Here is a 14021-nt window from a genome sequence, read left to right as displayed (position 1 = left end):
TCTCAAGTATTAGCTTTAAGGTCACCTTGTTGTTGGTAGGATTAGAGAATTTATGTGCTTCTACAGCCCTAAAGTCAGAATTCTCGGTATTAATGACGTCAACAATTTCATTCACTGTGTTATGTTTCATGAAACTGTTGATTCTGGCCACAAACACAGTCCTCTGAGCTTGATAGCTATCAGGTGCAACTGGGGTAACACCAGAAGTCTTGAGTTTTTCAAGCACATCATGCTTCAGAAGTTGAAGTAACTCTTCTTCCGAAGAGAGGAGAAGTACTGCTCCAGCGTGGGTTTGAAAAACATCCACTGGAGCAACAGTTGAGTTGGAGCAAATACATGTGAGAATTTCTCTCATTGTCATTTGATTGCTGTCAATGCGTAATCTTACACGTATCCTCGCCATGATGTTGAGGAAGGAACATCTGGCAAAGGAGTTTCTTAACAAAAAGGGAATTTTCCTTGATGTTAAACTAGCATCCTGTTACAGCTGACTTATGAAGGTCAGCCCCTAAGATAGCCTACCCTCGAGTAGTGAGGGGAAAGGGCCCAAGGCAAAGATTGGCTGGATTTTAAAAAACCACACGGGCTACCAGATGGTCAAAATGCCTTGTGTTAACTCGCCAAAGCGAAGTTGCCGAAAAAGAAGAAGATAGGACAGTCAGAAGGATAGCAATGTATGTATAGTGTGTTAAGTGTGTGGGCCAGTGTTGATGTATGGGTGAGGGTAGGATGGGGAAGGATGGGGGGATGGGGATGAGAGGGGTGAACAAGCAAGCAAGTCACCGCCTTACCCTCTTGATGGGATGGGGCTCGAAGTGACTGCAAGCAAGTTTCCTCTCAGCTCTGGTGAAGAATTACTCAGGATAACACAAGAAAATTCCCGAGCAACAGTGTTCAGAGTTGCTCAGCTGAAGAGCAGGAATGTGTTGTATAGCATATTAGTATCATCCATGTGCTTTAGATAGGAGATCCCTTTTAGGCCTGTGACTGTTGTGTAACGTCACGGGATGCACATGTGTATGTTCATACCTCTGCCCCGCTCTCAGTCGGCGTTTTGACACAGGCTAGGACAGGCAGAGGCTGGGCTCCATTTCCCATCATCACAGTCTGACAATATATGTTACCATCCAACAAGTGTGTCTACCTTCAACCCTCGATATCTCCATTTAAGACCCCCTACGATATTAGTATCTGTATTAGTATTGTGTTTAAACTAAGTACAGTGGACCCCTGCCTTACGAACGCATTGCGTTACGTTAAATCCGCCATACGAAGCATTTGGATGCAAAAAATTTGCCTCGCCTCACGATAAAAAACTCGCCTTACGTGATTCGTCCGGGACACGTCCCACGTGTGGCCTCAGCACCAGTGTTTACAAGCCAGCCAGTGCAGTCGCATCTATGCATACATTCGGTACATTTCACATTATCCCAGTGTTTTTAGTGCTTGTAACTGCAAAATAATCGGATGACGGACTCTCCGTACTGCCCGTGGTGTCCCTCACAGCCTGAGACGGTGGAACACTTCCTGCTGTGGTGCCCACGTTATCACTCTGCACGGACTACTCTCCTTGCAGCCTTGCGCACACTTGGGGTGCACACTTTCACTCTACCTGTCCTCCTCAACGGGGAGGGGTTTCGCCCTCTGGACCATCAGGAGATATTGGCCTGTACCTGCTCCTTCCTGCTGGCTTCAGGGTGTATCAGAGACATATGATACATAGTTATTAGTCAAGACATTCTTCCACTTTGGTCGATATTCCCTCTCCTAGCACTGGACGGCCTTGCTCGATGTGGCGTGTGCTGTCAGTGGCCCTGAAACCCAACAGAAGAAGAAGAAACTGCAAAATAAGTCACCATGGACCCCAAGAAAGCTTCTAGTGCCATCCCTGTGGTAAAAAGGGTGAGAATTAGTATGGAATTGAAAAAAGAGATTAAGGAAATGTGTGCAAAGTGGGTTGAACTGCAAACCTTTACAGGTGAAAATCACCCTGACACAGCTACTGCAAACCATGTTGGCAACCTGTACAATGACAGTGTTATGGCCCATTTTAGGAAAGTCTTAAAGGACGGGAGGTACAGAGCTCTATGGACAGATTTGTTGTGTGACAGAGGTTCAGTGACTCTCTCAAGCCAGTCCTAGTGGCATTAAAAGAAGAAGGGAAGTAACCCCAGAAAAGGACTTGCTACCTCAAGTTCTAATGGAAGGGGATTCCCCTTCTAAACAGTAACTTCCACACTCTCCCTTCCTCCCATCCCATCAATCATCACCAGATCTTCAATAAAGGTAAGTGTCATGTATTCTATTCTTAGTAGAGTAGTAATTGTGCATGTCTTCTTCAGTTTGTGTGTATTAAAATTAATATTTCATGTGGTAAAATTTTTTTTTTTTCATACTTTGGGGTGTCAGGAACGGATTAATTTGATTTCCATTATTTCTTATGGGGAAAATTAATTTGGCTAACTATAACTTCGGCTTACGATGAGCTCTCAGGAACGGATTAATATCGTAAGGCGGGGGTCCACTGTATTGGGTTTGATGTTATCCCATCCCTAGTTTGTATATGATACGGTTGTTATCCATTTCAAAACAACAGTTATTGTAGCTACTGATATTATAAAGAGCAAATAACCTCTGGAAACATATGTGACATAGTTGAAATGGATTAAATCTAAAGATTTATTCTGTAAATTGTTTTTAACATAGAATGTAGACTGAATGGCTTTATTTAATTTACTTGTTGAAAATCATCTTTTAAAGGTGAGAAGGATTGAGAAAGATATAGATTAATAACAAGCATTGGGATTGCATCAGGTCACCTTTGATTTCACATGCTCTTAATTTTATCCCTTACAAGCATTGCTTTCATAATTTGTATATAATGTATTTACAAATAGGCAAATTTATTTACAAATATTATCTCTCACTTCACAACAGGATTTGAACTGGCACACTGTATCAAAGTATGCAATGGAATTTTGTACTTTTGGTAAATAAAACGTGTGACCAATCTTCCTCAGTTGAATACAGGCAAACATAACACTGGAGATAGTAGAAGTAATTTTGAGGTGATCAGTCCCTCAGTGTTATATTCACTTGTTCAACTGCAGATTCCTAATCTGCTGGTGAAACGTTTCCACAGTAAAAATACGCAAGTGTTACATGTGTCTGTTATTCATCAATTTTTCAGTATTGTATATTATCAGTAATATATTTTACTTACGGCTTGAGATACAGGTCCACATCCCTTTATCTGAAATACTGAAATTCGAAAAGTTCCGAAAACTGAAGTTTTTTCGTGGAGTGTGGAGCGTTAGTCATCTCAGTGCTGGGTCACGTCGCCATGTGGCGGCATTGAGAATCATTCTGATATTTGGAAAAGTCTGAAATTCAAAACAAAACTGGCCTCAAGGATTTTGGATAAAGGGATGTGGATCTGTACCAAGATTTCGTCAGAGTCTGCTGTTTGATATAAATAAGAGAGGAAGTATAAAATGGCATTGTATAATGTCATTACAAATTTTGGTTGTCAGTTAAATCTCTACACTGTGCTGTAGCCTGTAACAGTGGTCCTGGCTTCCCAGGTGAAAGTTATTTTCTCTGGCTACCCTCATTGTAATGTCACTTAATGCTCTATTAATTTTTGCCCCTCTCCATATTGATCTCCTAATGAATACTATTTTCCATTTTCAGTTTTTGCTTATTTGTCTACATTTAGAGAATTGACTCAAAATAATGTTAACATGAAGGATGTTAAAATATCTAAGAGGGATTCTATTTTAAGCTGCCCCTCAGAGATAAAAGAGTTTCCAAAACGAAAAAGAAGATTCTGGCACAGATATAAACATACAGGCATACCTTGCTAATATGGCACTTCACTTTAGAGCACTTTGCTAATATGGCACTTGCCAATTATATTCATGTTTATTTTTTTTTTAGCAATAATGCTCACATCAACTGACCAGTGCCATTTTTTTTTATTTTACTTTTGCATAGTTTTTTAGGCTTTTATACGCACAGGCAAGTGGAAAAAAACTGCGAGTCACTTTAAGGCGATATTTGCTTTATGGTGGTGGTCTGCACTCTAACCTGCCATATTAGCAAGGAATGCCTGTACTATCAGGAATCAAAAACCTGCAGATTCGTCTGCATATTCAGTGATGTGAAACCTTCCACTCTCATATTGGTAGTTACTTTTCTCAGAGTATTACCTGGTTGATACTGAGCACCTGCAAGATAGCAGGTGGTGGCCTTGATGATCATTACTCGGTAATCTGTTAATTCACACTTAGGGTACTGGCTATCCTTATTCCATCTTGACACTTGTGGAAGACTGTTCTGCTTATCTGCAAATTATACTTACCAGATTTATCCATGATCATGTCATGGATGGGCACACTGCTCTGCTGTGAAAGGTTTGTCAAGTCATAGTAGGCATCCAGCATATCTTGTTAGGTTATCCCGTGTATATCTTGCAGCATGTCGTCTCTATTTAAAGCTTCTTTGTTGCACTTTGTGCTTACTCTTATGGCTGTTCTTTCTTGATAATTTTAAATTTCAAGTAGATATTGTCTACATTTTATTTGTTATAAACTGTCACATTTATTACCTTAATAATAATAATAATAATAATAATAATAATAATAATAATAATAATTATTATTATCTATTATTATTATTATTATTATTATTATTATTATTATTATTATTATTAACTCAAAAGTACATCATCATAAGATCATTATTATTATAAATTGTTTCATGGTACAGGTATATTAAGTAACTACACAAATATTGTAGTTGATTTTGTAAGTGCATTGCCAGAAGAAACATGATTACAGCAGTCAATATACTGTATTTAAAGACTGTTTTTTTACAGGTAATATTAAAAATCCATGAAGCCAGAACAAGATTATCAAAGTTGGGGTGTTTCAAGGATGTTGGTGTTTTTATCGACACTTACGATGGACCAGATGCTGTTGAGGATGGCATTGAGGTAAGAAGACTTTCGTCAGTTTTGTATCCTTCGGAAGACAAGTAGAGTGATGGATCAGTCAGTCTGTCAATGGCAAATGTGCCTGTGAACCTCTAGCAGCAACAGCTTAGTTGACCAGTTAATCAACTGAGAAGCCTGGTCCCAGGTTGGGTTACAAGGGTAGAAAAACCAGTGAAAGCAGTCATGTGTATGCAGTGGAGTGGAAGGGACGAAGGAAGTTGAGAAATGATATTTAAAAGCTCTTTACTTAATTCATGACATCCAGGAATACATTCCTGAACATCAAAGCAAGCTCTGTAGTATAATGTTACAAGTAGTATCAGTGCTTCTTAACTAAAGGAAAAGTTGAATCAGAAGACCTGTATAGTACAAAGGTTTCTTCATGATCTTTACATCTATTCAGGTGACATTTGAAGTGCGTGAAGTGAACCTCTTGGGAGCCAAGGTGAATACCAGTGTGGGAAACAATGAAGGTACAGTGTCAACGGGTGGCTTGTTAAAGAACATATTTGGCCGCGGCGAGGAACTTAGCTGCGAGTATTCCCATGGCACAAAGAAGTCATCGTCTTTCTTCACTACATTTACTAAACCTTTTCATAATGAGGCTAGCACTGTGTAAGTTTGACTATCATTTTTTACTTAAAACTAATATTTATGGTCTTATTTGGAACATGATTACAAAATCTTACCTCTTGAGAATCTTGAAGCTGTTATTTTTGCTAGGCAAATTTTAGCTCGGAACACAATCACCTTACAAAAGGGAAATAGCCAGGCAAGTAAAACATATGACACCAGTGAATCATAATAGTTGGAATGCAAAAAAGTGCATATTAAACAAATATAAGAGTGCTCAATAATTACCCACATGGAGACAGAAACTCAGAAGATTCATTGATCTGTACTAATCGATCTGCAGAAATATACAGTTCAATTAATCTTCTGATTTTCTGTCTCCATTTTCTTTTAACAAATCAGTCGTCTCCCACCGAGGCAGGGTGACCCAAAAAGAAAGAAAATCCCTAAAAAGAAAATATTTTCATCATCATTCAACACTTTCACCTCACTCATACATAATCACTGTCTGTGCAGAGGCGCTCAGATACGACAGTTCGGAAGTCCCTCCAAACTGCCAATATCCCAAATCCTTCCTTTAAAGTGCAGGCATTGTATTTTCCATTTCCAGGACTCAAGTCTGGCTAACCAGTTTCCCTGAATCCCTTCACAAAATATTACCCTGTTCACACTCCAACAGCTCGTCAGGTCCCAAAAACCATTCGTCTCCATTCACTCCTATCTAACATGCTCACGAATGCTTGCTGGAAATCCAAGCCCCTCACCCACAAAACCTCGTTTACCCCCTCCCTCCAACCTTTTTGAGGTTTGATCCACTCTCTCTAAATGACCAAACCACCTCAACACCCCCTCTTCAGCCCTCTGACTAATACTTTTAGTAACTCCACACCTTCTCCTAATTTCCACACTCCAAATTCTCTGTATAATATTTACACCACACGTTGCCCTTAGACAGGACATCTCCACTGCCTCCAGCCACCTCCTTGCTGCAACCTAAGCCTCACACCCGTATAAGAGTGTTGGTACTGTCTCCATGTGGGTTATTAATGAGCACTGACAAGTGTTCATGGCACTTTAGTTATTCAAATATAAAAGTGTGTATTATAATTTGTGCTGCTGTGTGACATAGCAATAAGGTGATGTAAGGCCTTCATTTGATCATGATCTATGAGTTACATTTTCCCCTTTATATATTGTGCTTTCTTATTCTTTGGTATTGTTTGGAATTACCAAGATCCCAGGACCAAAACTTATCTAATAATAATGTCCTATGAGTATGTACCTGAGACCTTTCAGCCAGTTCAGTATATTGTTAGGTTAGCACTGAATATGTGAAATGAGGTGAAACAGCCATTTTAAGTTTGTAATACAGTTGTTAAAATTTTTCATTTTGATATCTTGAAATGCATTATATTTTTGGAAAATTCATTTATAACAAAGTCCAGGATAATAGATCTTAACCTTTTATCAAATAATATTTGTATTAACTGGAAAATTTTCCAGGGTTAGCTTTGATCTGATCATACTAATAAACATTGACACAATGAAATTGTTATTAGTTGGTAATGATAGGTGCTAACTTATGAATCATTGATTTTCTTCATCAGTTTTACAAGCAGTGTGTATCAGCAGGGAACGGAAGCTCCTTGGTCAGGTTTCAAGGAGTTTGACCGTGGTCTCCTGCTGACTCTAGCCTTCAATTCAGCTTCCAATGTACGTATATTTTATGCACTGTATATAATTCCCATGATTTACAGTTCCTGCCTGAGTACCAGAGGAAATTATGTAAAAAAGGGCACTTGGAGTTCATGATGATCCTTCTACAACTCGAGTAAGATTTAGTGGAGGGCACTAGTTTTGATTCTTTAACCTTATTGTTAGTGTTATGGCTAATTTGACCTCAGATGCAGTAGGTCCCGCATTGATGATATTAACGTGTTCCTAAAAGTTGTTCTGCACTCAAGGCAGGCCTATTATCCAATAGACATCCATGTTATGATTGAAGATGCATTCCCAAGTAATAATATTTCATATTTAATTTAATTTATTTTTTAATTAAGAATCTTGACTCATCTATTTCACTTAGAAATGGTAAAACTTAATTTTTTTTTTTTAAATACAGTGCTGTCTCCCAGTTGAGGCAGGACGACCCCAAAAAGAAATGTAAAGTTTTCTCTTCTTTTTTTTTACATATAGTAATTCATACAGAAGAAGGGGTTACTAGTCCCTTGTTCCTGGCATTTTAATCACCTTTTACTTATCTCTGGGGTCTGGCTGTTTGGCAAAAATACTACGTACTTTGATGCAGAGTGCACAGGTTCAAATCCTGATTTAGACTGAGATAATGTTTGTAAATAATTTCACCCATTTGCAAATTGTTATTGATGTATGTGTGTGCATTCGTGCATATATGTGTGTATATAATAATGTACAGAAAATTAAATTCCCCAATAGGTCCAGCAGAAATTGATTCTTGATGGAGCCTGGAGGCACATCACCTGTCTTTCTCGATCCACTGCATTTGCCGTCCGTGAACAAGCTGGGCACTCACTCAAATCTGCTCTTCGACATGAGCTCTTGGTTGACAGGAGAGATGATTTAGTGTTTCCATCAGATGGGGTTGCTTTTACCATTAAGGTATGGTTTATTGTAAATTTCTTATTCATGATTGCCTTCTTTGGTTAGTTGACCTTAGTATTGTTAAATGTTTTTATATTGGTGTTTTTACTTCATATACATACAAATGCTGCCAGTGTTTATGAGATAAATATACTTTCACGAAAATAAAATGTTAATGAGTATGCTTTGTGTATTGTAAATAGAATTTTTTGGATTTATACTTCTGTTGTTTATTTCAGAATGAACTAGCTGGCTTAGGAGGTGATATTGGCTTTCTGAAGAATGAGTTAGATTTCCAAGTAAATGTTCCTCTGCCCAAAGAAATGGTGAGTTGCAATGCATACCACAGAACAAGAATCTATTGTGTATTTTGTTGAGAATTTTCGCATAATATGAATGGTTGGTGTCTAGAGAAACAGGACAATCAGTTATGATTTCTATCATCTGTTAAAACAAATCCTTTTCCATTTGGCTAACAGATTAATACATAAAGAAAAAGTAGCCCACGAAACTTTTTTTTTTAACACGTTGGCCATTTCCCACCAAGGCAAGGTGAGCCAAATGAAAGAACCCCCCCCCCCCCCCACCCCCCCCCCCCCCCAAAAAAAAAAAAACTTTAATCATCTTTCATCTGATTCAACTGATGTTGCCCACAAAACTGTCATGCATTATTGTGTTGATGCTTATTCATGCGTTATTGTGTTGGTGCAAATAAAATTATATTTAAGATATGTAGACATCAGTCTACACAAAAACTGATCCTTTTTACTAGTACTAATTTCATTGAATAAATCTGTAGCCAACCACTGTGACTGTCTGCTGTAGCTATTGTTATGAACAGTAGACATTCCTTGATTTTTGAGCCTTTACTTTACAGGTACTGTAACAAATGTGTTGAACCCCTTAATTGTCCAGACGTAGATCTACGTTCTTACCGCTAGCACTCCAAATGTAGATCTATGTTTTATTTTTCCTGCCTCCAATTTTGGCACTGTTGGCCTCAGATGCCTGGTCAGCATAGAATGGGTCTTAACACTCGGTGTGCGCAGTATTAAAAAAATCTTGGGCCACTTAGTACCTTGCAGGAGCACCAGTTCCATTGATCACCAGCTAGAGCAAACAGCATGGCAAATACCAAGGATTTGCTGATGACATGTTGTATTAACACTCCCCATTTAAGAGGTAAGATGGATTTGGCCACAGGTGGTTGCAGAAATATCAAAAACCTTGATAATAACCCATGTACAACATTCATGCAACACCCTTTCAATTTTGGTACCACTGGTAGTGTTATCTTTTCAGAATGTCCTATAACCTATAATGTGTAATACATGTTTGGCAGGCTGGCCGGCTGGCTGGTGGCTGGCTGGCCAGCAGCTGGCTGGCCGGCAGCTGGCTGGACAGCAGCTGGCTGGCCGGCAACTGGCTGACTGGCAGCTGGCTGGCTGGCAGCTGGCTGGATGATTGGCTGTCTGTGTCTCCCTCTGTATCTTTCTCTGTCTATCTCTTTCTCTGTCTCTATCTCACGGGTACACTAATGTAAATACAATTATACGTAGTGTAAATTACTTAGGATAACCCAAAAAGTCCAGACAAAGTGCTACACTGTGCTTGTATATAATTTTTTTTTTTCAACAAGTCAGCCGTCTCCCACTGAGGCAGGGTGACCCAAAAAAGAAAGAAAATCCCCTAAAAGAAAATACTTTCATCATTCAACACTTTCACCACACTCACACATTATCACTGTTTTTGCAGAGGTGCTCAGAATACAACAGTTTAGAAGCATATACATATAAAGATACACAACATATCCCTCCAAACTGCTAATATCCCAAACCCCTCCTTTAAAGTGCATGTAGATAATATAATGCATAAAAACCACCTGGTGGTTCACACTTACACTCTCACACTCACCCAATTGACTATAAACACAGAAATACAAATCTTAAAATAATGAATCCTAACTAATCATAAGTTTGCCTGTGATACTCCAATATAGAAACCATGTATTATACCAAAACAAAAGCATTCACATTGCTAAATTTACAAACTGTAATGTAGTTACTTAGCCTTAATACCAACTTGCTCCATAATCTGTAATAATTTAGAGTTAAGAATTAATCTTAGTCTGCCCGAAATGCCTAGCCATGCTAGGTGTGATAGTGGCCCCCTCTGTAATTAGTATTTTATAACATGTAAACTGCACAATATCCTAAAATATGTAAACCCTGCATTGTAATCTTTATAGAGAATAAACTTGATTTGATTTTATTTGATTTGATTTGATAAGCATGACAGGTAACTGGCAAGTAATACGCATTTTCACTTGTTCAGGAATCAGACATGACCATGTGTAATACCAGACATAAGCAGATGTACCTAGACAGACAGACATGTTTATGTGTAACAGTGAAAACAAATAAAGCAAGGATTCCATGCAGCAGTGCACAATCATCAAGTGTCACTCGACTGCTACCCTGTCAGCAGTTCAGTAACACTCGTCATAACGCCATGCTTCAAGGAGTTTCATATATATTCCAGCGTGTCTAAAACGTTGCTAGAACCTATAAATACTTTGTATATATTCCTAGACAATAGTAAATGACCAAGGCAAGTGTAAATGTTGAACTGTCAGTGTGTTTGTGACAATTTTAGTACAATTTCAGTACCTAATATTAGTGTCAGAACAAAGATTGGCTATGAAGTCACAAGAACTACTATAAATTGTAATTATCAGAAAATAAAAATTATGTACAATAATATAAAAATGGAAAAAAAGGTATATTAGCAACACTTCTTCCAGCAGCAGGACTCCATGTTGCTGTCAGGTGAGCATCCAGCTCCAACTTCATGGTCTTATATCTCAGTAACTACTGGTCCTAAATTTTTTTTTTGGTCTTATTACACAGAAAATTGCCCTCTTTAATTAAATTTTTTTTTTTCTCTCAAAATGTTTGGCGCGCTGGGCAAGTGAACATAGATCTGAGTTTGGACAGTTAATGGGTTAACCCTTAAACTGTCCGAAAGTAGATCTACATTCACGTGCGTAGTGCTCTGAACGTAGATCTACGTTATATTTTACATGCTTTCTTCTGTAAAAAAAACATAAATTTATATTTGGAGCGCTACACACGTGAACATAGATATACGTTTGGACAGTTTAAGGGTTGAAGGACAAGAACAGGGCATCATTGACAAAACATTGAGAATAGGTCACATAATGAAACCATGCATGGAGAGAAACATATAATTCTTGAAAGCTATCTCTAAAAGGAATTTAATAAATACGTAGTATTAATGTGTATATTTGTAATGCTGCTTTACAGGTAATCCAAGGATCTCTGCTGGCAGGCCACTTGTTACCGCTTCGTAACAACAAGACACATTGCATCACTGACCGCTTCATGTTAGGTGGACCTATGAATGTTCGTGGCTTTGAAATGGCTGGCATTGGACCTCACAGTGATGGCTGTTCACTAGGAGCTGATGTAAACTGTTTTATTTATTATAGTTTAACATTACGTACATACATTTATTTTTTATTTTTAAAGGAGCTAAAGACCTCTGGAACTGCAATAAAAAGAATGCTGTAGGATTTTGATTTGTGTTTACTCATCATTGAGCATGCTTCTACTTTGCTTATATCTTATAAATTTATAAATGCCTGTTCATGTTGAAGAAGAAGCATATAACAGTCTCCTGTAATTTTTGCCTATAAACTTATTCTCTGTCCACTCACACAGATGTATTGGGCTGCTGCTCTACATGCATACAGTCCATTGCCTCTTCTGAATCGAGGCTCCATCAGTGAGAAGTTTAGACTACATGCTTTTGTTAACACTGGCAATATTGGTGACTTTGTTTTGAGTAAGTGACCAAGGTTTTTTTTTATTAATAGCCTGAATTTTATATTTGTTCATTGTAAATCTGTTGTAGTTCCCATAGGGCTTTCCATCTAGATTTCTTACCTTAGTAGAACATAAGCTACCAACCTCCCTCTTACACTACAGATTTCCAAAATGTTTCATACAGTAGTCAATTATTTTTGTATTATTCTGACATATAGTATAAAATTTTATATTTACCATATAGTTTCTTTGCAGAAACTGTTCATCTTCATACTTCCGTAATACCTCTCTTCACATGGTTGGTCCTTTTCCTCTCTTACTTGTAAATTTTTTGTGCATTCTGATATGCACACCAAGCTAATTTCCATTTATTTTGTCCCCTTATTCTTTCTCCTCTTGCACATTTTGTATAGTCATTTAGTGTTTTTTCCACCTCTCCAATAATGTACAGGACAGTCCATATAGTTATTTCACACACTTTGAGCAAGCCTGTGATTTACCTATGAGCTATTTTGAGAGTTTTCCTATTCTAAAGGCCTGCCAATACCTGAGGCAATGTCATTATCTTTTTTAACTTCTCTTCTACCATATTATTTCATACATTCTTTTAGTTCTCTCTATGTCTCTTATCTTTTGCCATTGATTTATGTACATAAAGGATATTTACTGCTCAAGACATTTATAAAGGAAATGTTTTGCCACGAATGGCTTCTTCCAGAGTGAAGAAGTAACTTGGGGTGAATACTAGTTTACTTAATAAATGTTTTGATCAGTGCATGTCTTTTACCTGCAGCCTGTTGGTATTGCCATACCACTTCCACTATTGCTTTATGACTTGAAATTTGTTCATTTCAGTAGGTGCTCAGGTATCTTTTATTAAATACTGTATGTGGAAAAATTGATGAGTAGTTAAATTTTGTTGATAAGTGTATTCTTTTTCCAGCTGATGACTACAAACAAAATCTTCAGACGCTTGTTCGTGACATGCGTTTATCTTATGGTGCTGGACTGGCCATGAGTTTTGGGGGTTTTGCAAGAGTAGAGCTTAACTATTGCATTCCTCTGCTTCTCCAACGGGGTGATAGACCAAACCAGGGACTTCAATTTGGTATTGCAGTTTCTTACTTGTAACATATCATGAAAGACTGGCTTTACTCTTGGTATAAAGTTTGAAAGTCAACATTATCTTAATATACTGTATCTTATTGTGAGATACCAGTAAATTGTAAAATAGCTACCATAAATACAGTAAATTGTTACTAAAGCATTGGCTTTACAAAGCAGCTACAGACTATTTGAGAGGACACTTTTGAAGACTGACTCAAATGCTTTAAGTATGGTCCATACACACTGACCGTCCTAAAGCTTTTGTTATTTTCTTTACTTTCATCAAGGTCTTCTGCATATAAAATGAATTTATATGTAGTACTCATTGTACATTGTAAAATAAATTTGTGTACTTATGATTGTAAATGCTTCAACCTTAATCATGTTTTTTTTTTTTTTTTTTTTCTTGCATATTGTTACAATAGCTGAAAGGGTATCACATTCAGACTAAATTGCTTATTCAATGAAACCTTTTTTTTTTTTTTAACTTTAAGTTATTTTTTCCCATATTTGTGTTTTCTGCTATTTTCCTTATGCTTCTTCTTTATAGATTTGCCGGTAATTCCGGCCCGGGTCTTCTCCAGACGGTGACCCGGCGGTGGCCCCCGGGGCGGGGGTATCGTTCGTCTTCTTCATTCTTCTGTCTTCTCTCTTGGGCCCCCCGGTTGGAGGGTAACTTCTTCTTCTATCTTGCATTGACTCCCCAAGTGGGGAGTGTCTTCGTGCTTGGGATCTTCAATGTCACAGTTGGGCAGAGGCAGAAAACAGGGTCCCATTGGAGCCACACCCCAGCTTTAGCAGTCAGCAAAGTGCTGGGGAAACTTGTCTTGATGGTGGTGCTAGAGGGGGGAACTCTCTGCAGCAAGCTGATTAAACCT

At 38.0% G+C, this 14021-nt stretch overlaps 1 protein-coding gene across 1 annotated transcript; it reads left to right on the top strand.

Moving 5' to 3' along the window:
- The first annotated feature begins 4816 nt into the window (after positions 1 to 4816).
- LOC128701147 (sorting and assembly machinery component 50 homolog A) lies at positions 4817 to 13500 on the top strand. The gene is made up of 8 exons (XM_070100583.1): positions 4817 to 4996; positions 5400 to 5611; positions 7177 to 7282; positions 8024 to 8206; positions 8428 to 8514; positions 11515 to 11676; positions 11932 to 12055; positions 12980 to 13500. The coding sequence occupies exons 1-8, from the start codon at positions 4832 to 4834 to the stop codon at positions 13165 to 13167; spliced, it is 1227 nt and encodes a 408-aa protein (XP_069956684.1). The 5' UTR covers positions 4817 to 4831; the 3' UTR covers positions 13168 to 13500.
- Positions 13501 to 14021: the final 521 nt, after the last annotated feature.

Source organism: Cherax quadricarinatus, chromosome 73 (assembly GCF_038502225.1).
Source record: "Cherax quadricarinatus isolate ZL_2023a chromosome 73, ASM3850222v1, whole genome shotgun sequence".
In the NCBI taxonomy this organism is placed as follows: Eukaryota; Metazoa; Arthropoda; class Malacostraca; order Decapoda; family Parastacidae; genus Cherax; species Cherax quadricarinatus.
This window is presented reverse-complemented; position numbering and strand designations above follow the sequence as displayed.

Coding starts and splice junctions, on each gene's coding strand:
- LOC128701147 (XM_070100583.1), top strand. CDS start 4,832: ATGATTACAGCAGTCAATATACTGTATTTAAAGACTGTTTTTTTACAG. Junction 8,515..11,514: donor TTCCTCTGCCCAAAGAAATG/GTGAGTTGCAAT, acceptor GCTGCTTTACAG/GTAATCCAAGGATCTCTGCT. Junction 11,677..11,931: donor GCTGTTCACTAGGAGCTGAT/GTAAACTGTTTT, acceptor CCACTCACACAG/ATGTATTGGGCTGCTGCTCT.